Below are 22,230 nucleotides of genomic sequence, written 5' to 3' on the forward strand. Positions count from 1 at the left end.
GGTGCCTGCCGTGGATGAAGTCCCCTATCTCTCCCTGGGGGACCGGGAGCAGTAGCAAACGCTGTGCTCGGGTGGGAATTGCCCCATGTTGTGTGTCTTAGGAGAGATTTGGGGCTCCTGGAAGTTTCCTGTGGGCTCTGTTGAGGTTCTGTGGGATTTGCAGTTGCTCGGGGGAACTTCAAAACCTGTTGTTTCACCCCTGCCCTGGGCTCTGTTCCAGACACCCGGCGGCCGCTCCACAGCCCGACTGGGAAGTCACTGCCAGCAGAGGTTTCCTGTACCGGGTTTCTGGAGCTTTCTTCTAAGGAGGTGAAAAAACAGCAATAAAACCCAGTGGTGTATTCTCTGAGCGTTTTGTTCATGGTGATTTAGATTGCTCCGCCAACAGACTTAATGCAGATGAGATTTCCATGTCGGATATGGGTTTTAATATATAAATAAATAAAGGTGTTACCAGGCTCAGTAACAAATCATTTGGCCCCTGTGTTTTCATAAGATGCTAGCCCCATGAGAACCGAATCCATTTTCTAATGCGTAAAGTCAAACTGAGCCCGTCTATGCTAATTCTCATCTAAAGCTTATACAATATTCATTGCGGAATGTGTGATCTGTGATTCTTCTTGATAAGGAAATTCTGGAGTTATGACTCACGGCAATTACCAGAGCCCCCAAAAGGCACTAAAATAACAAGTGGTGGCTGTAGGTGAGGAGGGAGGGGGGAATACCAGGGCTAGCAGGTGTGGGTGAGGTGTTTAAGGACGGAGCCTGGGAAGACGGGAGAGCGCTCGGCAATGCTCGGGAACAGGGCGGCAGTGGCAGCAGGGGCAGATGTGTTGCAGCAGCCTCAGCCTTCACCACACGGGACCAGAAACGAAGCCAGAGCTTTGTGGGGAGCTTCTGGTGCCAGGGAAAAGGTGAAATGCACGGATCCAGCACGTCGCCCATCTCCTAACAGAAGGAAAATCACGAAATCAGCCCCAAGTTTTCTGATGTGTTACTGGCATTTCCCAAACGTGTTAAACCCAGGGTGATTTATCAGAGTTTTGTTTTCTGGGTCAGTTTTGTACTTGCAGCTGGAAGCTTCGGTGGCTGGGTGCTTTGGTGTGTATGTGCATATGGAAATCAGGTCAGTAAATGGTTCACATAGCAGATGAAATCACTGGTGGCTGTGGGATAGGTCTAACAGAACAACCCGTGTCTAAACCAAGCCCTGAGTTTTCCCAAGTCAGCAAAGCTCGTTTGCAATCTCCACTCCGGTGTGCCGGATTTGCCAGGCTGGCTGGCCAGAGGAGGTGCAGGAGTGGCCGTGGCCTCGCTGAGAGCTGAGCCCACGGTCCCAGCGCTGCAGGCTGGCTGCGTCTCCTGGATGTGTGATGCGGGTCTGGGGAGAACTGAAAGGCAAGCGTTTGGGACAGGGGTGGGAATTATAAAAGGATAAAGATCCGAATCATGTGGGATGCTGATCATCATGTGCTTGTCTTGGCTGCAGTAGCATTTCGTGATACTTTGTGCCTTGCAGGATAGGGCCAGCGTGAGATTTCCCAATTCCTTCCAGTCTGTTTAACCTCTCCCTGCCTTAGAGCTATTTGGAATACCAGCAGGTAATGAATAAGCCTTTCTGTGATAGAAAATCGCTTTCTTGGCATACCCTTAGGATTTGCAAGCCCAGCCATCACGCTGTTCCTGCGTGGCTCTCGCAGCTAAGCCGGCGCGTGCAGCCCCGCGCATGGGGAGGAATGTGAGCGGCGCTGTCTGGGCTGGAATGAGGGGAATGCAGCTGCTCGCCCGGACCTGCAGGCAGGCCAGGCCAGACAGACGTCCGTGTATTTCCTAGAGAAATGCCTCGAATTCAGAGGGCTCGTGAGTAACCCACTGTTGTACAAACACAGGAGCGCAGTGCTGGGAGCTGGCAGTAGCTGCAGGGGAAGAGCACGCTGGTCTCTCCTGCACAGAAAACAGCCCGGTGGAGTATTGCTAACAAATGCGGTTTTTAAAATTAATCTTTGTGCTGAGAGGTGAGGGTAGGAGGATTTGAGCTGCCTCAGTTTGCTGACTGTGATTCGGAGGCTGTTGCTGGGTGGAGGAGGTGAGGTGATGCCTGACAGCAATTGGGTCAAAGACCAAGTGACGAGGATCTGACAGCAGAGCCTGGCAGTAACGCTGGCCGCTTGACCCCTGGCTCTCGGTGCCTGATATCAAATTGTCTCCCTCTTCCTTCCTTTCGGGATGTTTTTTTGTCCCCTCGATGAGGGAGGAACGGTGTGTTTTCCAGATGAAGTCACCAGCGTGAGCCACTCCTGTTGACTTTCAGTGCCACTCCTGCAGTTTGGGGGGCGGCCGGGGCAGCCTCGTGCAGGTCAGGGACAGCTGATGGCACTGTTAGTGCAAACCCAGGCATTCCACGTAAAGGCCAGGCACGTCCTGAGAGCGGCATCCCCCTGACATTCAACACCATTCATTCCCTGGAGCCGCGTTATGGGGACTTGTCACAACTGTGGCTGTGCATCCTGAAAGCCTCCTCGGGGCGGTATCGGATGGGACGGCCACCAGCTGGTGTCCCCGCTGCATGGTGCCAGCCCGGCCGGTTGGCAGTAGGTGCCTTGTGCTAAATCTCAGCTGTGAGCACCTTCTCCTCGCTTTGTCACACCCAGTGAGCCCCGGGGCTGAGGCCGTGCACTCGAAGCATCCCATTTAGGCAAACAGTTGGACCTGGGCTTCCTTAGGGCGCCGCTGCTGCTGGTCCTGATTTGAAAAGTGATGGTTCTGAGCAGGTCCGCGTTGCATCTGTTCCAATTGAGACAAACACGGGCTTGTTGAGCAAAATCCAGCTGGTTCCAAAAATGAGCCCCGTGTTTGCAAACCCCAGCCCTGCGCCGCTGCCTCGGTGTGCCTGGCTCGGCCCCTCGCCACGGCCAGGCTCACCCTGATACTCGCAGGTGTCGTCCTGCGTGAGATGCTTGCCCAGGTATTGCAGAGGGGAGAGCCCGGTGTGGCTGGACGAGTGCCCCTTCTAGGGAGGGCAGCACAGGGCTCCTTTCAGGCAGGATTAGAAGCAGAACTGGCCCATGCCTTTGCTGTGTTGTCGTAGCACTAAAATATGTGCTTAAAACTGCCTGGAAGACCATTCTTAAGACGTCTGCTGCAGCCAGGCAGGATGAATGAACGCTACGCCCACTGCACCCAAATTGCAGTAATCCCAGGAAGAAAAAACGTCCATTAGTGACTGCTGGGAGCCCTTCTTCTCCTCTCCTCTTCCCACACCCACCCTGGCTGCGTTTCCAGGTGCTCGTTTTAATGCAAGGCTGTTGTTTTACCACGTTGGGGCAGAATGGTGCTCTGCCCCGAGCCGGGACGCTCAGACACCCCCAGCCCCATCCTGCGCAGTGCCGGATCCAGCAGGTCCTGGAGGATCCTGCACAGCCTCTTTATCCCTGGGAGGGCTGGGGCAGCTCTGCCCTGTCCCTCTTTGTATGGAGGGACATGTTTAACGGATTATCTCTCCTTTTTCTTTTTTCTTTCCCAAACGAAGCAGAGTGCCTGTGTTCCTCCCTCTCCCAGGGGCTGCCGTTGCAGAAGGAAGGAACCCGGGCCCTCCGTCCCACAGGCAGGCGGTGCCGGGGCTGGAGGAGGCACGCTGTGCTCCGGGCCCCAGCTGGGGAAACGAGTCTGGTTGTGTGCCAGCGATCTGCAGCCCAGCACCGGTGTGCGAGGCATTCTCAGCTTCCCCTGGCTGTCCCTGTGCTGTCCCCGGCAGGGACGTGGCACTGCCCAGAGGCGCTGCCGTCATCCTGCAGGCTGGTGGCACGGCCGGGGAAGACTCAGCAAAGTCTCCTGGTGTCAGCGCGTATGCACGCACCCTGAATCTTGCTGTTCTGCTGCACACCTACACCCGTTTATTGGATGCCTGCTTTCCATCCTAGATTTCAGGCTCTTTTTTTGGCTAAGGGCACAGCTCCCTGTAGTCCCTGTGCCATCTGGGGGACTGCAGTAATGGGGTGTTCTGCGCTCTGAGCAGCTGCTGGTGCAAACACACGCAGCTGGAACTGCAATGTGCAAACCCGTCAGGACGGCATTTCTAATAACCTAGGAGCTGGCTCCAAAGCAATAAAAGGTGAAGTGATTATCTGCAAAATGGATTTGAAGTGCGGGAGGTAGCCAGCGGCTCCGGGGCTGTCGTCAGAGGGAGGCTCTCGGTCCGGTGGGGGCTCAGGGAAGGAAAGAGCAGCACAAATAAAATGACACCGGGTCTGGCTTCCCCCACTCCTAGCCACTGGCAGGCTGCAGCTCGGGGGTTGCAGAGCTGGGGTGAGGTCCGCATCTTTGTGTTTAATAGCCCGTGGTGGTTGTTTTTCTCCCGAGAAACGTTTTAACCTGCCTATGTGTTACAGAAGTGCTTCCCTGGGAGCTGGCAGCTGCCTCGGGCACTTTGCTTGCTGGCTTTGCCGTGCCGGAGGCACAAGGTTGCCGACCAGGGCACCGGGGCTCTGTCTGCAGCAAAATTCCCTTTCCGTGAGCCCCGTACCGTGGGTACTGCGTCCCTGCTGCGTCGGGCTGGGGCCAGCCGTGCCAGCAGAGCCACTGGAGCTCCCTGGCTTTGTTCCTGCTCAGCGTGCCGCTTCCTCGCAGGTCAAGGACCGGTGACGGAGGGGGTGCAGTCGGTAATTGCAGCCTCCGTGTCTGCCTCGCGGTTCGGTATCCCAGTGCGGTTCGGTATCCCAGCCGCGTAACATCCATGGCCGGGCAGACACATCTGCGTGCTGTGAAAATGACTGGGCAATTATTTCTGAGGGTCAGAAGGGGGGTGGGAGGGTCGCGGAGGAGTTCCCGGCTGCTGAAACGTGGGGGTTTCTACTGGGAGCGAACTCGCCATGCTTTCTGGCCACCGCTGCGTGCAGTCCGCCCTGCGAGAAGGTTTGTGTGTGTTGCTGTGAGTTGTGTGTCTCAAAGCAGGGGTGGTGGTGCCTGGACGTGCCAGCTCTGCCGTGCACGCAGGAGGTTTCTGCCCAGTGCTTCTGGGCAGGGTCAGCCACTGCCTGTATGCAGGAACGTCGGCGTCAGGCAGCAGTGACCTCTCCCCGCACTCAGACAGGGAAGGGAAGGCGATGGCAGAGGCCGTCTCCCAGCTTCCTGCTCTGCCTCCTCAGTCACAGTGCTTTCCTCGGACAGAAACAGGATCCCGGGACCCTGCTTCCCACCCCGCGAGCTGTGATGGCAGCGTTGAACTGGGCTTCTGCCAGACCTGAGGCAACAGGACGGATCCTTCCCCCCACGCCTTCTCGTTCCCGTATTAATGCTTTGGCACTAACCCCGTGTTTTTCTCCCGTCGCAGGCATCCCGACGCTCATCGTGCTGGACTCCCAGGGCGAGGTGATCACGCGGCAGGGGCGGGTGGAGGTGCTGAACGACGTCGAGTGCCGAGAGTTCCCCTGGCACCCCAAGCCCGTGCTGGAGCTGACGGACTCCAACGCTGTGCAGCTGAACGAGGGGCCCTGCCTCGTTCTCTTCGTAGGTACGGAGCCGCGCTGGGGTCGGAGCAGAATCCTGACGGGGAAGGGTCTGGGTGACCCGGGGGCTTGGCAGCTCGCTGTGTTCCCTCCAGGGACTCAAGAGGGTGACAGTCCTACAGCCTGGCCTGTAAGAGCTGGTGCAGCTCGCAGGGATTTGCCGGAGCCATGCTCGTGGCACGGCCTCGTCTCCATAATTCTCCTGCAGCTCCAGCCCGCAGTGCGAGGGATGCGGCGGAGCAGCAATTTGCAGCCGAGAGGAGCTGTCACAGAAGACGCTTCGGTGGTGGCTGCGGTGGGGAACGCTGATTAGCGTTGAAGAGCGCTGGAAATACGCTGGTGGTGGTTGGGACGAGAAGGGCCTTTCCTGGAGCTGAGACCTCAGGCTCGGGGGATGTTTCGGAGGAGGCAGAGGATGGGCTGGGAAGCGCCTCCAGAAGGGACTGCAGCTCTGTGCTGGAAACCACAGCTCAGGGCTCGAATTCCTGGGCTGAGCGAGGCCGTGGCGGAGGGCGGCTTGCAGGCTCTGCTGCTTCTTGGGTATCCCCTCTCCGTGGGGAGCTGGCTGCAGGACAGAGCAGGCTTCCCCCTGAAAGCTGGTGTCCCTCTGCCACTGCTAACCCACCCATGAAGCTCAGCCGCGGTTGGAAATGGGCCTAGAGCTCATCTGGAGCACAGCTGGGCTGTCCCGGCCCCTTCCCTCCAGCAACAGATGGTGAAATCCCGCCAGCGCTTTGGCTTTGATGGCGTGTGCTCCAGGCACAGCGGCCCGGCCAGCAAGGGAGCTCTGGGTGCTCAACAAGAAGCTGCAATTACCCTGATTCTCAAAGCGTGCCTGTCCCTGGGACGCTGTGCAGAGCGCGGTGGGCTTTGCTGGAGAGCCTGCATCCCCCTGAGCCTGCCCATCGGGATGCGGGGGCTGCTGGGACACAGGCAGGGCTCGTCCTGCTTCCTCACACACCCTTTGTTAGCAAAACCCCCTTTTTCTGCAGCGTTTATAAAGTGGCTCTTACTCTTTCCCATCTTCCCTTTCAGATTTCCTTTTGACCCTGATTATTTATTCAGTAGAACCCAGCAGGGGATGTGAGCACAGAGCCAAAAATACTCTCCTCAAGCTGGGAGGACTGGCTCGCCACGCTGAGTGTGATTGATGGGGGCCGTCGCTGCAGGCCTCTGGAAAGGGTTATTTTCGGCTTGCTCTGAGCGAAGTTTTTCTATCACCTTTCTGCAAACAGCTTGTTGGGAGAGGGCTCTAGAGTAGCTCTCGCTCAGCTCCAAGAGGATGCTCAGCCTTGGTGGAAGCCGCTGTGCTCAGGCAGATACAGCTGGTGCAGCACCAAGGCACGCACCGGGGACGTGGGGACGGAGGCTCCAGGCCAGCCTGTGCCCTGCTGGGAGAGCCCCAGGGGCATCGTTGCTCTTGGTGGCAATTTGGAGCTCACTCGTTCTTTGTAGCTGCACGTGCCACTTTGCTACCTGAGCTTTGAGGCCGTAAGTCCGAGGTCGGCTGGTGCCTGGGTAGCCCGGACCCAGCTTTTGCGGGGAGCCCAGCAGGGGCGATGCCTGCAGGCAGCAGCACCCCCAGCAGAAAGCGGCCCAAAGCCCTGGGGAGGGAGCCGGGATGCGCTGAGCGCAGCGCGTGTGAGGTCGGGGCTGTGTCAGCGGGCTCAACGAGCATCGGGCGGGGATAAATCACGAACGATGTGCGTCCGCCGCGGGAGAGTTTGGGGCTAGGTTAGCCAGAGTGTCGAGGGCTGGCCTGGAGCCCAGCCAGCAGCATTTGTTAGCAGAAAAATCAATCACTGCCTAAGCCCCGCAGCTCTGCGTATTTATCACTGTCACCCACGCAGGACAGACCCCAGGAGGCAGCGGGCGGTGTCCTCGGCATCCCCTTCTCCAGGGAGGGAAGCGCAGGCAGAGCTTTGGTGGTGGGCAGCGCCTGCCGGGTGGTTGCGTCGAGGCCCACACAAGCTGCACGCTACCGGGGGACCGGGAGCCCGTTCCTTGCTTTTTATTATTATTTTTATTTTCTTTTTAATGCTCAAAGTTGTCCCCAAATTGAAATCGTTTCATCTAGGTGCTGTTCAAGGACGCTGTCTCTCCTCTTTCCGACTCGGTATTTGAACTTCAGTGGTGGCTGGCATTTGATTGATGTTTCCATCTCTTTCTACTCTACCTCTGTCAAATCAAAGCTGCCTTCACAGAGCCGCTGCAGCGGAGACTCGAGCAGCAAAGCCGCCGAGCAGCCGTCCCAAGGTGGAGGGGTGGTGGGTGGCGGGCAGGGGTGGCAGGCAGCCTCAGATCAGCTCGTTCGTTTGGTCTTCAAAACATCCTGATGCTTTTCAAGCTGCAGGCCAGCTTTTTTTTTTTTTTTTTTTTTTTGCGCCTGTTTGTCCCCGTGCTTCAGCAGCAGCACCAGGGGAGTGAGCGGTAAAATATTTGGGAGCAGAAGCTGCTCCTCTGTGACATGTTGCCCTGTCTCACATGAAAAGTGCGTTTCAGCGGCTCCCTAATTGCTACACAGCCGCTTGGCTTTGAAGTTGGCCTTGCGCATTCGGGCTCCTGTTTCCTCCGTGGTGCTGCTGTGGGATGGAGCTGCCTGCGCCCCGGCCTGTTCGCATCCATTTGATCCTAACCTCCTCTTTGTGTCTTCTCTTTGTTTCGTCTCCCCACGTCTGCGCCCTGCAGATTCAGAGGACGACGGAGAGTCGGAGGCAGCGAAACAACTGATTCAGCCCATAGCCGAAAAAATCATTGCCAAGTACAAAGCCAAAGACGAGGAGGCACCATTGCTCTTCTTTGTGGCAGGCGAGGTAAGCGGGAGGAGAATGTCAGAGCTCCCTGCGAGCACAGGGCTGCGTCCTGCCCCTCCGAGGCCGGGGCACACGGGGCAATCTCCGGCAGTCGTGCTGCCGAGCCAGGCCTCTTGGTAGCCGCTGGGCTGGAGCCTCGCTGTGCTTCCTGCCAGGTCCGAGCTGTGTTGGGTGGTGTTGTCCCTGCTCTCCAGGTGGGCAAACTGAGGCACGGAGCTGCTGCAGCCAGCCGGGGACATAGAGCAAAGCTGGACCTGAGTCCTGGCTCGGTCCCCGTGCAGCCTGCCTTGGATTAAAGCAGCTGAGGGGCTCTTTCCCAGGTTTTGCTGTAGATCATCCTCGGCACTTTGACTCCTGCGCTTGTTCAGAGGCAGAAGAGCCTCAATGCCAGCGGGGACAGGCAGGGACAGGCCCTGGGAGGCGGGAGGGAGCAGCGAGCTCCCACGCTGTGGCTCCCAGCCCCGTGTGGCCGCTTCAAATCCTGGGCTCTGTGTGTCGGCTGCGCGGGCAGGAAACCCGGCCGGGCTCTGCCTTCAGTCCGTGCTGGCGGCCAGGTCGGCCTCGCCGTGCTTCCCTCCTCGCTGCCGTGCTGCTGCTGTTCTTGCCACCCCAAGCAGCGGGAAGGGACTGAGCAGTGGGAAGGGACCGAGCAGTGGGAAGGGACCGGCGCTCCAGGCTCTTCCCTAATGGGTTGGCAGCCGCCCAAAGTCAGCGCGGCGGTGCCAGCGCGAGCAGGCGGCGTGGGCTCTGCCGGGAGCCGGGCCAGGCCAGCCCGGGCTGCCCGGAGGGGGAGAGGCTGCCAGGGCAGAGCCCTCCCGGGTTGCTGGAGAGGGGGTTTCCTCATCCCGGCTGTCCGGTGAGGAGGAGGAGGGACCTCGGGGTGCACTCCCCTGGCTGATGGGGTGGCCCCTGGCTGTGGGGGAGCCTGGCCCACGGCTGGTTTGGGCATCCTGCAGCGTGCCGGTGCCTGCCTGCTTCCAGCAGAGGATGGGCTGCAGCGGGAGGCAGCCCCGATCCCATGGGCTGGGCTGGTTTCTGTGCCATGATACCAGACAAAACTGCCCGTGGGGACAGCCAGGGGCTGCCCGGAGAGCAGAACTGCAAGCCCTGGGGCTTGGCTGCCGTGGTGCTGGGTGTTTTGTGGCAGTGCTCCCTCCTCTTGGGCCTGTCCCCGTGTGGAACGAGGAGTGTGCTGAGCCGCCACGCTGCTGGCAGCTGGGTTGGTGGTCGCGATGTGCGTGTATCGATGTGGGGGTCTGCTGTTGGCCTTCAGGGGAACGGGATGCTCTTGTCTCCCATGCAGCCCTTTGCCCTGCCGCAGGCTTGAGAACTCGAAAGGCTTTGTGCAAGGCTCTAGAAAGCTCCTGGCTCCCCTCCTGCGGCACCCAGGCAGGTGGGAGCCGCTGAGCTGCCGCGCGCCTGCTTGCCTGCCGCGCACGGCCGGCCTCCGCTCACGTCACCGCCGCAGTGCGAGCGGTCCCCCGCAGCCGCCCGGTGCACAAAGGGGCTGCGATGCCGCACCCAGGCTCCCCCCGCGAGGTGAGCCCCCCCCACCACTGCCACCCGCAGCCCCTTCGGCCCCCTCCGCCCGGGCGTTCCCGCTCCCGTGACGGGTCTCCGAGCATCCCAGCTCGGCCCCGTGCCCCTGAATAAGCCCCTTGTTGGGAAGGCTGCTTTGGGAGGGTCCGGGACCTGCCCCCCACCCCCAGAGCCTGCGAAGCGTTTTCCTCCCGCTCGCCGGCTGCAGCTGAAACATTGCTGCTATTCATGCGGCTCCCGACGTCCCTGCGGCAGCGGGGACGAAGAATGGGGAGCATCCGGCACGTCCCATTCATCCGTCACCTCAATAGCCCTGGCTGCTGGCCCCGGGTCTCCGCCGGCCCCAGCGCACAAAGCAGCCTGGCCACGGCCGGAGCAGGCGCCTCCCATTCCTCTCCCGGCGCCTTCCGGGCCGGTTTTGCATTGATTAAAACGTTTCAGTTGCTTTTCAGCGATCAAATAAAGGGCGAGGCGTCCCAACACCTCGGCTCCGGGCTGGCCCCAGAGGTGGGAAGCGTCGGGGGCGGCCGAGCGCCCCAGCACTGAGGTCCCAGGCCCGGCCCCGCTCTCCCTTCCCCGCCACGTGGTCCTGCGCCAGAAACCCCTGCAGTGGAAGGGGAGGCGCGATAGGAACCACCCTGCCGGCCACCGCCTCGCGCTGCAGAGCCACCAGCTGCCTCTGGATTCGTTTATTTCCATCGCTCCCGTTGGAAAACGGCTCGGAGAAATGCCTGGTTCCGAATGCCACACGTTCTGGGGTCAGCCCTGGTCTGCATCCCCCTGTATCTCCCCGCCGTGGTCAGTGTCAGCTGCGGGAGACGAATCACCCCAGCGCTGGCGGTTGAATTCCACAGCCCCGGCAGTGACAAATGAGTTTTCCCCCTTTGCCCAGAGCTGCGATTTGTGGGGCCGCAGTGAAGGCAGCTGGTGCTGAGCGCGTTGCTCAGGTGTGCTCCGTCCTTTGTGCCCTCAGACCCCATGGGTCTGCCTTTGGAGTCCCGCTGCTGGCTCAAACTTAGCGCTTTTTGTGTTGTTCCCGTTTTCTGATCTGCCCCGTGTGCACGCTCGAGGCCCTGTGTGGGCTGCTGGGAGGGGTGAGGCAGGGGCCGCGGTGGCCTCTGGCTCCTCTGGACTTGGGGGGCTGAGGGTGAGGGGGTGCCTGGGGGTGCTTGTGCCTGAAGGAGGGGAGGAAAGGGGCCGGAGAGGGGTGAGAAACAGCGCTGGGCGATTGTGGGTTCACTCTCTGGGCAGTGGCAGGGATCAGCGTGGAGAAGGGGACCGGTGCCACTCTGCCTGGGGGGGCACAGCGGTTGGTGCCGGTGGGGAGAGCCGGCCCCGTCGTGGCGTTGCTGCTGAGACCTTGAACCCCTTGCGCTGGACAGAGGGGCTCTGCGGGGAGCGGTGACTGGAGGCGGGTGACTGCAGAGCCCGTGAGATCGTGGCTGTGATGGGGAAACAGTCTCCAGCGGTGAAAGCCGAAACGCGTTCCCCCACCCGGGGGGGTCGGTGTGGGGAGCCGGGGCTGGGCTCTGCGTGGGGAGGGCTGGAGGGGCGCCTTGTGGTTGTCCTGGCTCCGCTGATGGCTCCTCTCTTCCTCTCGTTTTGGCCTCCAGGACGACATGACCGACTCCCTGCGGGATTACACCAACCTGCCCGAGGCCGCGCCCCTGCTCACCATCCTGGACATGTCGGCCAGGGCCAAGTACGTGATGGATGTGGAGGAGATCACGCCGGAGATCGTGGAAGCCTTTGTCAGCGACTTTCTAGCAGACAAGCTAAAACCCGAGCCCATCTAAGGGGGGTTCTGCGCCAACAGACGTTATTTAAAACTAGGTCTCTCTTCCGCCGCTCATGGATTCTCCAGCGTGTTCTCACGCCCGACCCAGTATCCAACCTTCTTGTGGTGCCTTGTTTTACGCAGTGAATCCTTCTCCTAAGCAAACTCCTTGAGATGCACTTTCAGCAGGGAGTCGTTGGCGTTTGGAGACTTCGCTTGTGCTTCATGGTGATATATTCTCTAATAACCAGGCCAGAACTGTTACCGTATCCTTATTTTATACACGGCACTAGCTAGCAGGCAAATCTTTTTTTGCATGGTGTTCTTCCCAACATATGCATCAGGCAGTGGATGGGGTTCTCGGGGCTCTTTTCTTCTCCTTCTCCCACTTCTTTCCTTTCCTACAATCTCTGCTGACTAAATTACTTTAAGGAAGCAATAAGGAAATTGTCCCTTGCCCCACTTTTCCTTCCCACTCAAGTAACAGTGCCCTGACGAGGCCAAGACAAAGTCTTAACTGCTGACAACCTCTGAAAGACCGCAGCGCAGCCGAGCTTTTCCTCCTCGGGGTGAGAACTTCCTGGGTAGTTTTCCCACCTCCCGCCCCGCACACCGACAGCCTTACGAAGCGTTGGCCACGCACGTCGGGGGGAAGTCCACCCCTCCGTGGCGCACGGATGTCCCCCTCCTGCTCTGAGCCAGGAGGAGGAACCCCACCAGGCTGCCCTTGATTCCCCGTGGTCTCACCTTTGTGCTCTCCCTGTCCCCTCTCCCTCTCGCTCCTTCTCTCTGGTATGAATTGTCCGCCCCTCTATGTTAGTTGATTGAGCTGTTTTTTCGTAGGCGTGTCCCAAACCCGACATTAATGGTGCTGTTCTTTAAAAAAAAAAAAAAAAAAAGAAAAAAGAAAAAAACCACACACACAAAAAAATCCCTCCCCAGTCCCTAGCAGCACAGCCAAGCCCCTGAAAAGTGACATTGTAAAAACTGTACATGGTGATTGGAACTTTGTAATAAAACTGAGCTAATAACCGAGACCTCCGAGGTGCCGATTGCCGCGTCCTGCTGTCGGGGTGAGGGCGGGATGCCCCGCGCAAAGGACCTTCACTCGAGGCCGGTGACTCCTCCGCGCCCCCGTGAGCTGTTGTTTCAGAGGCACGGGGAGGGGGACGCAGCCTCGCCGCGCCTGCCTGGCCCCCCACGACCGCTTCCATGGGTGTCCTGCGGCAGGGCGGTGTCCTGGAGCCGTGCTGAATAGCGGGTGTTGTGCGAGCCGCCGCGTTTCCTTTCAGCTCGTTTGTCAGCGGTGGCAGGCGTACAGCCTCTCCCCTTTTATCACCCTTACGCCGTAACCTGCCCTGGCGGGAGCTGGGAGGAGCAGGCGGTGCGGAAGGGCAGGAATCGTATAAACCGTGCCGTGTTCTGCACGTTTCAGGTTCTCGCGTTCGGTGGCGATTAACTCGTGAGACGCTCAGGAAGCGGCAGCCCCCGGCGGCGCAGGGTGAGCTCAGGGAGGCCGCGTGGGGCCGAGCTGCGGGCAGGAGCCGGTGCGAGCACAACGGCGACAGCGGGGCCGAGCTGGGAGCTGCAGTGAGTTGCCGTCCACCTCAGGTCCACCTCAGGGTTAAGGGAGCGTGCGGAGCGATCTCTGCCTCGGCTCACGCTGTGCACAACAGAAGCGCCTCCAGACCCCACTGCCACCTAGCGCGCGCTGTCTGTGCGCCGCGGGCTCCTGCTGGTTTGGGGGCGATCTCGATGTGTTTGTGGTTTGAAGGACAATGAGAGCGAGGCTGGAACCGGGACCGCGGTGTCTGCGCTGTTTGGTCATACAGCAGCGGCTGATTTTTTTGGACAGGGAGAACCCACACTCGCTCCCCTCTGGACATTGTGGTTCGGGCTCCCAGAGAGGCCGTGAGCGCAGAGCGGCAGCGATGCCACAGCCGCGCCGGTAGCTGCTGGAACTGGAGCGAAGCAGCAATTTTCTGCCTGAGAACTGGGTCATTTTTGGTCAGCTTGATGGGAAGAGAGCTGGAACTGGTCTCTGGAGCTAAAAGTGGTTGGCTGGAGCAGTTTCAGTCTTGAGCTAATGCCTGCTCAGCCCCTCAGCTACCAGGGTTCAGGCACAGAAGAGGCTGAATCTCTGCGGGTCTCTCTCGAGCGGACACGACGCCATCGATGCTTTCGGTGTGGTAACGGGAAACAGGAGCCAGCAGAGACAGCGGGCTGGCGGTGAGCAGCTCATTGTGCGGCTCACAGCCAGTGCCGAGGAGGCTTTTTTCAATGCACAGCAAGACAGGTGGCAGCCAGCGCTGCCACAGGAGCCGTCCATCGGCGCGCAGCTGTCAGCGGATCTGAGCGTTGTGCAGCCCCGGGTGGGAGCCCCCGCTCCTGCATCCGTGGGGGGGGCGGTCCACTGGGGCTCCTTCCCAGCGCCCCGACCCTTGTTCCCCTCCGACGGGCGCTCGGGGCGAGCAGCAGTGCCCGCAGCTCCCTCTTCCCACCCTTCCCGTCCCTCATTCATAATTCATCCGCGCTGAGGCCCAGCTGCGGAGCGGCGCACAGGCAGCTGCGTGGGGCCAGACACTGCCACCTCCCGGCAGCGGCACGGGCACGAGTGCCGGAGCTCGGACACCCTGCAGCCAGACCTAGGGAGAGCCGGGCTTGGTGAGCAGCTCCTGGCACCAGTTAGGGCACGGGCTTTGTGTAAGCATGGGCAGGACCTGCTCTGGTGGCCACCACGCAGCCTTCCCGACCCCTAAACACCACCTGCAGCCAGCCCCGCTGCCCCCCGACAAGCAGCGCAGGAGCACCAGGGGGCACAGCGCTGAGGCTGTGAGAGGAGCAGCATCCTGGCACCGACGGAGCCGTGTGGGGCTGGTGTGAGCACAGCCTTAACCCCTCTGCCACCCTGGGGAGGCACAGGGCAAGCTCTCATCCCACCCTCAGCACACAGACAGGTAAGCTGGGGCCCCAAATCCGCTCACGTTTCACTCGAACTCGCATGGAGCAAGTGGGGCTGGCTCCACCTCTGCCAGAGCTATTTATTGACAGAATTTACTCATTTATTACAAACCAAACAGACCAAGGTGCTATTTTATTAACTCCTCTGGGGAGTGCCAAAGGGAAAAGATGCTGCTTCAGCACCCAAGTCTCAGCGGTTCAGCCCCCTACGGGGAACTTCTGCCTTTTGTCTTCCTGCTTGTTCCTCTGCAGCAACTGCCTCCTCCCTTCAAACAGCACGATGGCAGCAGCTACGGCAGAGTTGAGGCTGTCCACGCCAGGCACCATGGGGATGACCAGTCTCTTCCCACCCGTGCTGGCTGCGAGGTGAAGCGCGTCCGGGCTCAGGCCGTGGGTCTCTCCGCCAACCACTACCGCCGCTGGAGCCCGGATCCAGCTCTCGTAGTAATACTGCGCGGCGAGCTCTGGGGCGCAGCCACCCGCCGTTCCCTCCCCATCCTCGTGTTCGGGAGGAGCAGCCTTGGATTTGGATTTTACAGGAGCCTCGGGGTTGCCAGAAGTGGAGCCAGACCTGCCAGCTCCCTGCGACACGGGCTCTGCCTCAGCCTGAGCGCCCGGGTCTTTGTGGTCGGCCACGCAGACCTGGACGCCGGCAGGGAGGTTGCTGGGGACAGATTCCCAGTCCAGGTTGGCAATGACGGGAATGCGAAAGTGAGCTCCCATGCCTGCACGAAGCACCTTTGGCTCCCATGGATCCACACACCCTGAGAAAGAGGGGAGGAAAACAGGGACAGTGCAGCAGCTCTGACAAAGACTCAGTAACTGCTGCCCACAGTGAAACCTGTCTGTGCTGGACACTGCTTAGAAACTCCATGGAATAACATCTTCAAGCACCTGCCCTACCCCACATTTGTCACACTAAGCACTTTTTCCCCCAGAGAAAGGCTCTCACCTTTGGTGAGCAGCACTTTTTCACACCCTGCTCCGGCTGCAGACCTCAGAATGGTGCCCAGGTTTCCTGGATCCCGGATGTTGTCGCAGATGAGGACCACCGGCACTGAGCTGGCGAGCTGAGCAGCAGGGTAAGACATCTTGGCAGGGTCAGGCTTGGAAAAGATCCCTGAGGAGACAAAGTGCTGATGAGCTTCTGGGTAATACATGCTGAGCAGAGGACTGTGTCTTAGCTGACCCAGGTTTCCCTGAAGATGAGATAGAGAAAGCCTTAGGAAAACGCTGCTTAAAGGAAGTTTGTGAGGAGTTTGTCACTTCACAGCGAGAACCATTTCCCAGCGGAGCGTGAGCACTGTGCTATTAAAAATGCGCATTAGCACCTCCACTGACTCTAGCAGCCACTTTCAGTTATTGCAGCAGGCCGAAAAGAAGAGAACTCTCAAACCATGCCACTCTTGACGCAGTGCCAGCCTGCCTAGGGGAGGCCAGTGCAGAGATGGTTGTTATCCCCTTATTAAGCGCAGGATAAGTTTCCCTTTGAGCGCTGCTGTGACGGTTCCTAAGGCAACTCACCTATAACCCCCTGCGGCGTTACGAGGTCAGACCAGCTCTTGATCTCCTCAAACTTCACCTTCACCAAGCTGGCTCGCTTTAGCCGCGCCTCGGGCAGCTCCTTCAGGTGCCCGGCCGCGCTGAAGAACAAACTCTGCGGCACGGCCCCGGCCTCCAGCGCGTCCCTGACGAGCCGCAGCCCCTCCAGCAGCACCTTCCCGTGGCGATCCCGAAAGCTCCGCGACTTGGCGACGGTCACCACTTTCCTGGGGGTGAGGAGGGGAGAAAAGCGTGAGGGGAGGAAGGCGGCGGGGACCCCGGCACCGCCTCACAGGCGCCCGCGGGCCGCGCCTCACCCCAGCCTCCTGTCGCCGGGCGCCGCCTTCTCGTACCACAGCCCCGGCCCGGCCGAGCTCCGCTCCACGGCCGGCGGCCCCACCGGGCTCCGCCGCTCCTCAGCCGGCTCCTCCCGCGGCGGCAGGACCCGCACCGGGCTCCGCCTCAGCGCCCGCACCCAGCGCCGCCCCCTCGCCGCCCCCACGGCCCCGCCGCGCCCCGCCGCCCGCCCGAGCCCCAGCGCCGCCATCTTGCGGCACCGCCTCCTTCCCCCCCCACCCCCACCCCCAGTCAGCGCTGCGCCGTGACGTCATCGCGCGGGGACGGCGGGGAGCGGCGGCGGGGCCATGGGGGCGCGGCGGGCGCTGCACTTCGTCTTCAAAGTGGGCGACCGCCCGCGCAGCGCGCGCTTCTACCGCCAGCTGCTGGGCATGAGCGTGAGCGCGGGGGGCGCGCGGCGCTGCGGGCGGGAAGCGCGCGCGGCCCCCGAGGGCGGGAAGCGCGCGCGGCCCCTGACGGGAGCGGCCCCTGACGGGAGCGGCCCCTGACGGGAGGACGGCGCCTGCCCGGCACCCCGGGCAGGGCAGAGCCGTGTGTTCTCCGAGCCGTGTTTTCTCCTTCCGGAGGCCCCACTCTAACCGTTTTGTTTCCTCCCCGCCAGGTTCTGAGGCACGAGGAGTTCGAGGAGGGCTGTAAGGCCAGCTGCAACGGGTGAGTGCCGCGCGTCCCCAGCGCTGAGGTCTCGTTTCTCGTAAGCCCTCTGTCAGTCGTGGCCGGCTACGTGTCAGTGCTTTTTGTGTAAGTTAGGGGTTTTTAAAAAAATTCTTCCCTTGGAATGGGTAGTGCTGCTTTGTGTGTAGATAGAGGGTTTACATTGGAACGCAAATATTGCCGCATTACATCTGTAATGTAACACTGATCCTCCATCGTAAAATTGTTCCTGAACTTACACTCCGAATTACACTCAGTTATCTACTGCCTTATAGACACAAGGCTTGAGTGAAAAATCCATACTGGCAGCCCCCGAGGCTTCTGTCAGCCCCCTTCCCATGGATGACAGCGCTCTTGCGGCCCGTCACTGCTTTCTTTTCCTGCTCTGTCAGAGGCTGGACTAGATGATCTTGGAGGTCTCTTCCAACCTAGATGATTCTGTGATTCTGTGCTCCTGTCATTCCAGCCGAGGAGAAGCAGGCACGAGCAGCATGTGAGGTGTTAGCAGGTAGAATTGGCTCTGTCACCCGAGCAGGAGCAACAGCCGAAGAGTACGGCTCCTGGGGGTGGGAACGTGTCTGCTGCATGCTGCAGGGTCGCCACAAGCTGCCTCAAGAACTCTTCAAAGCATCACCTCCTGCTCACTTAATGGGGGGGGGCACCAGATTGGCTGTGGCCTTTGTTCTAGAAATGCAGCTCTTTGTTGAAATATTAATGCTTGCAATTCTTGGTGTTTATTTCTCATATTCACTAAAAATAAATGTGGATGTTCTAGCCCTTATGATGGAAAATGGAGCAAAACAATGGTGGGCTACGGACCAGAAGACAATCACTTTGTTGCAGAATTGACTTACAACTATGGTATTGGAGAATATCGCCTTGGCAATGACTTTTTGGTAAGTGCTAAACTAAGCAAACTCTCTATCCTTATGATAAGCTTTTTTATTTTTTGTTTAGGAGTCTATTCCATATATAGCTTGTAACAGTTGTTTTTTATACTGACACTTTTTATTCTTGCTTTTGTAGTTGTCTCCAAGCTGGAAGAGCAAAAAGTAGAGCAGCTTTGTGTTCACTTAGGGTCCAGGAAAGGCTTCCTTGAGCACTTCCCAATTCGTGGTTGCTGTGCGTAGGACAGCTGATGTTTGCTGGCAGATCCAACCTGAAATGATTCGCTAAGAAGGATCATGCTGTAGAAAAACACACTTCTATTTGTTATTACATATTTCCTTGTTGTTTTTTTTTTAATAGCTGATAGCCAGCAAAGATCTCATTTCTTCTACAAATTTTTGTAGTGTATTTGCTTATTGTTTTCCCTGAGCTAATATTCTTCCCCCAGTTTGTACAATGCATTGACTCAGACTTTTAAATTCCTTTTCCTTTACATTTCCCTTTGTGTTGAAAGAGGGGTAGAGTAATGCATTCCACGTATATGGGAGGTGCAAGCTTAGAATAAGCTTATTTTCTAGGAGCGAGATATCTGCTTCTCAGGAGATTGTGGGGTCCATCTGCTATAGAAAGTAATCCGGTTTGTTTCTGGTCATTTGTAGAGGCAGACTATTGAAAAGCAGGACTTACGCACTATCCACCCTGTCTGCGATGGTCAGATCTCCTTGACCACAAGCACAGGTTGGAGCAACGATTGTGGCCAATGGGGCCCCGAGGGTGAAAGCGATGCAGAGCGAGTTCTCCCCACAGATGCACGTGACGGGGAGGCGCAGTGTTAGTGCGGCTGGAGAAGTGGCTCCACGGCCGTTGTTGCTCCAGGGAATTGTGCATGTCTGTTCTCTTCTTGGCAGGGCATAACCCTTGTGTCCAGCCAGGCTGTAAGCAATGCAAAGAAGATGGGGTGGCCCCTCAAGGAAGTCACAGCTGGTGTTTTTGAAACCGAAGCACCTGGTGGTTACAAGTTCTACCTGGAAGACAAGGAACAGCTAAAGCAAGGTGAAACGTACACAGTCGCTCTCCTTTGTGTTCTAAAGAGATTTGTGAGTGGGGTATTAGAATTGGCTGTGCATTTGTCTCTGGCATTTTATGGAACAGGAATGTATTTTTATTATTTCTCGGTTACTTTTCTTCTCAAGAATGTAAAACCGCAAGTTTACAACTGCGATGTATTTGTAACTAATCCTCAGTTATTGCAATCTTACAGATCCTGTGCTGAAGGTAACCTTGGGCGTCTCCGATCTGCATAAGTCCGTTAACTACTGGTCTGATTTGCTTGGGATGAAAATATATGAGAAGGATGAGGAAAAACAAAGGGTCTTGCTAGGCTACGCGGATAACCAGGTTAGTCCTGGAAAACTTTCCAATTCTTTAAGAGTTGTGTGTGATAGGAATCTCTCACTCTGTGAAAACAAAGTCTTAAAGGAAAATCTCTAGATAAAAGCAACTGTGAACTTAACTCTTTGCACTGAAATTAAATCACTGGGGCTCGTAACTGCATTTTGTAGCTAAAAGCTAGGGTTTGCTCTGAGTAATTCTGACTCATTGGGTAATACTTGGATGGGCAACGTTGAAATTGTCTGCCACAGTTAAAAGCTGGAGGTCCGTGCAAGTTAGGCTTTCTTGTTTTCTTTCAGTGTAAGCTGGAGCTGAAGACCGTTGGAGGAGCAGTGGATCACGGGACAGCGTTTGGGCGGATTGCCTTTTCCTGTGCAAAGGAAGAGGTAGTAATCACACTTCCCTTACTCTTATTGTCATCCAGCTGACTAGTGAGAGATTAAGTTCTAGTATTAGCAAAGTATCTCAGATGTGCACAAAATAACACTGAACAGATACTTGGTTATATTTCTGGTGGTAGGAATGCAATTAAGTTGCACGTAACAGGAAACTGTAGATGAGAACAACCTGACTGCAGGTGAGCTTCATCTGACTGGGGTTGATGTTGTTTGTTTTCTGTTTAAGTTGCCAAACATTGAAGCACTGATGAAAAAGGAGAATCAGAAAATTTTAACACCTCTGGTTAGCTTGGACACACCCGGCAAAGCTACAGTGCAAGTGATTATTCTGGCTGATCCTGTGAGTAGTACTGGAAATAATAATAAACTCAATTCAAATTTCACTCTCCCAGTTTTCTAACTTACCTGCTGTCAAATTTGGTGTAGGATGGCCATGAAATCTGTTTTGTGGGAGACGAAGCGTTTAGAGATCTGTCCAAGGTGGATCCTAATGGTGACAAACTGTTAGATGATGTAAGTAATAGACTGACATTTATTTTCATCCTGATTATAGATGCTTGTAGAATCTAATTTTCTTGCCACAGAGGCTCCTTTTAGTTCCACTTGGAGTTTTATGAGAAGCAAGTGATACAGTGGTTTAGCTCGGGCTGCTGTCCTACTGAAGAAAACAAATCAATTTTTAAAGTTCACTTCAGTGTCCCAGCTAGACAATGTTCTCCGGCCTCGCTCTCAGGGCAGCTGGCGGTGGTGTGTCCTGTTGGACTTGCCAGCAGCACTCACGTGTACCTTATTACGAAAAATGACTTGTGAATTGCAGCGGTAACATCAGTGCAGATGAACACCCTGCTGAGGGGCTCTGGTAGAGCATGAGCTCTGTGGGAAGATGTTGAAACTCTTCCTGTTTTATTGCTGTATTACCAAATCATCTGTTTTTGCAGCAGCAGAGAATGTTGGTTTTCAGTGCCCGTTTTCATTGCTAGTATATGTACAAAATAGTTTCTCCATCAGAATAGCTTTCCCCTGGATTAGAGTTTCTCACAATCAATCCGGTTTTGTAGGACCGAGTGTGGGCAGCCAGGCGTTTGGCTGACTCAGCTGCAGTTCTGAACATGTTCGTGCTTTTCTTTGTGCAGGCCATGGAAGCAGACAAGAGTGACTCGTGGTTTGCTGCGCAAAAGAAGAAGAAGGCGTCTGCTTAGCTGGAGAAAGAGGCAGGACTGGCTGGTCATTCGTGCCTTGGTTTTTGTCTGAGCAAAATGCCAATCATCTGTGACGTGTTGCGTTGCCCCTTCCAGTGGGAGGGCACAGTAATGTCCCATGCGTTTTTTTGTTTGTTTTACGCTTGTATCTCTTGTTGCTGCTCTCTCTTCTCAAGCAAATGTCACGTGCTCCTTCATATGTGGGTGAAAATTAAGGAATAGGTTGGGCATGTGGCTCCCAAACAGGAGCCATCAGCTAAGAGGAGAACCTTACGTATTCCTGGTGTGATTATGCTTGAAAAAGAGCCTGCTAGATTAATTAGAGTATCCAGTTGTGTAATTAATGGGCTTTAGCTGTCCCGATTTGCGGTTTAGGGCAGGGACTTTCAGGTAGCCATTGCAAAGACCCCGCTTTGGTGGTGAGGTGCCAGGTGAAGGGGGGTGCTGCTCGTGGACCACTCGAGCGCTTCTGTCGGAGCGAACGCCTCCCTGAGAGCCCTGTCATTATCTTGTTGAAGCATGCAGCTCTGCTGGTCTGGAACAAACAGCAGCTCCATGCCAAGGTGTTCCCCAGCTTTCAAGGTGAGGTGTTCGCTCGAGAAGCCTGTGGTGGATCTCACTGGGATCGTGCTGCACGAGGTTGCTCTGGGCTCTTGCACGCGGAGCGTCTCAGGTTCCGGGCGTGTAACCGCGCTGTGCGTTCCGCCGAGGCGCCAGCAGGCAGCTCGAAATAAGTATATAATGGTTTTGTAATTAGCTTTGATGTGGAATTACCCTCGGAAATAACAGTCCAAGGGTTATTCCATCAGAATGAAATCACTCGGCTTTTGCTAGTGGAACAAGAATTGGGGGTGTGGGGGGTGATTACCCACACGGTGCATGTCGGGTGTGGTTTTTAACCTTTCTTGGAGAAAGCCTTCAGTTTCACAGAAAAAGCAGGCAAAATCAACAGCATGAGCAATCGCTGAGACATGTCGGTGCCTGTAGCGAATGGGCTGAGTTTAAAGGGGGGGAGGAAAGCCCTCGATGTGATTTTGGTTTACCTTTTTGATGCAGTTGACTGAATCACAGACTGATCAGGCTGAGCCTGAACCGTGCTGGCAGTCGGCCTTTACATGAATAAAGGTGATTCGTGACGAGGGTGCGCCTCCTGTCCTTCCAGCCCCCCGCCGCGCCCTTTTAGGGCAGATTTCCCCTAAATTCGGCCTC

The 22,230-nt window shown here is 57.1% G+C and overlaps 3 protein-coding genes across 6 annotated transcripts in view; 2 read left to right on the forward strand and 1 right to left on the reverse strand.

Moving 5' to 3' along the window:
* NXN (nucleoredoxin) overlaps positions 1-12,668 on the forward strand; it is a 56,834-nt gene extending 44,166 nt beyond the window's left edge. For all 3 annotated transcript variants that reach the window (XM_040532331.1, XM_040532330.1, XM_040532332.1), the window contains exons 6-8: positions 5,330-5,509; positions 8,193-8,317; positions 11,470-12,668. In XM_040532331.1, the coding sequence (XP_040388265.1) occupies positions 5,330-5,509; positions 8,193-8,317; positions 11,470-11,652 (488 nt within the window). In that variant the 3' untranslated portion in view covers positions 11,653-12,668. The remainder of the gene's footprint in view (positions 1-5,329; positions 5,510-8,192; positions 8,318-11,469) is intronic.
* A 2,033-nt stretch (positions 12,669-14,701) lies between these two features.
* Positions 14,702-16,698, reverse strand: MRM3 (mitochondrial rRNA methyltransferase 3). 2 transcript variants are annotated; one of them, XM_040532303.1, is made up of 4 exons: positions 16,490-16,698; positions 16,119-16,363; positions 15,547-15,714; positions 14,702-15,358 (listed from the first exon to the last, which is right to left on the reverse strand). In XM_040532303.1, the coding sequence occupies exons 1-4, from the start codon at positions 16,681-16,683 to the stop codon at positions 14,793-14,795; spliced, it is 1,173 nt and encodes a 390-aa protein (XP_040388237.1). In that variant the 5' UTR covers positions 16,684-16,698; the 3' UTR covers positions 14,702-14,792. The 2 variants fall into 2 exon arrangements, with proteins under 2 accessions (XP_040388237.1, XP_040388235.1); XM_040532301.1 differs by having other exon boundaries at positions 16,454-16,698.
* Positions 16,699-16,713: 15 nt separating this feature from the next.
* On the forward strand, positions 16,714-22,161 carry GLOD4 (glyoxalase domain containing 4). Its single transcript, XM_040532304.1, has 9 exons — positions 16,714-16,870; positions 17,095-17,144; positions 17,920-18,040; positions 18,941-19,085; positions 19,294-19,430; positions 19,724-19,810; positions 20,049-20,162; positions 20,249-20,335; positions 20,956-22,161. The coding sequence occupies exons 1-9, from the start codon at positions 16,781-16,783 to the stop codon at positions 21,019-21,021; spliced, it is 897 nt and encodes a 298-aa protein (XP_040388238.1). The 5' UTR covers positions 16,714-16,780; the 3' UTR covers positions 21,022-22,161.
* Positions 22,162-22,230: the final 69 nt, after the last annotated feature.

This window comes from Cygnus olor, chromosome 20 (genome assembly GCF_009769625.2).
Source record: "Cygnus olor isolate bCygOlo1 chromosome 20, bCygOlo1.pri.v2, whole genome shotgun sequence".
In the NCBI taxonomy this organism is placed as follows: Eukaryota; Metazoa; Chordata; class Aves; order Anseriformes; family Anatidae; genus Cygnus; species Cygnus olor.

Excerpts from the sequence above, each read along its gene's own strand:
- MRM3 (XM_040532301.1), bottom strand. The coding sequence starts at position 16,683 with ATGGCGGCGCTGGGGCTCGGGCGGGCGGCGGGGCGCGGCGGGGCCGTG. Across the intron at positions 16,364-16,453 it reads CCCGGCGACAGGAGGCTGGG|GAAAGTGGTGACCGTCGCCA; the intron begins GTGAGGCGCGGC and ends CCTCACCCCCAG. Across the intron at positions 15,359-15,546 it reads AAAAGTGCTGCTCACCAAAG|GGTGTGTGGATCCATGGGAG; the intron begins GTGAGAGCCTTT and ends CCTCTTTCTCAG.
- GLOD4 (XM_040532304.1), top strand. The coding sequence starts at position 16,781 with ATGGGGGCGCGGCGGGCGCTGCACTTCGTCTTCAAAGTGGGCGACCGC. Across the intron at positions 18,041-18,940 it reads GCCTTGGCAATGACTTTTTG|GGCATAACCCTTGTGTCCAG; the intron begins GTAAGTGCTAAA and ends TCTTCTTGGCAG. Across the intron at positions 20,336-20,955 it reads GTGACAAACTGTTAGATGAT|GCCATGGAAGCAGACAAGAG; the intron begins GTAAGTAATAGA and ends TTCTTTGTGCAG.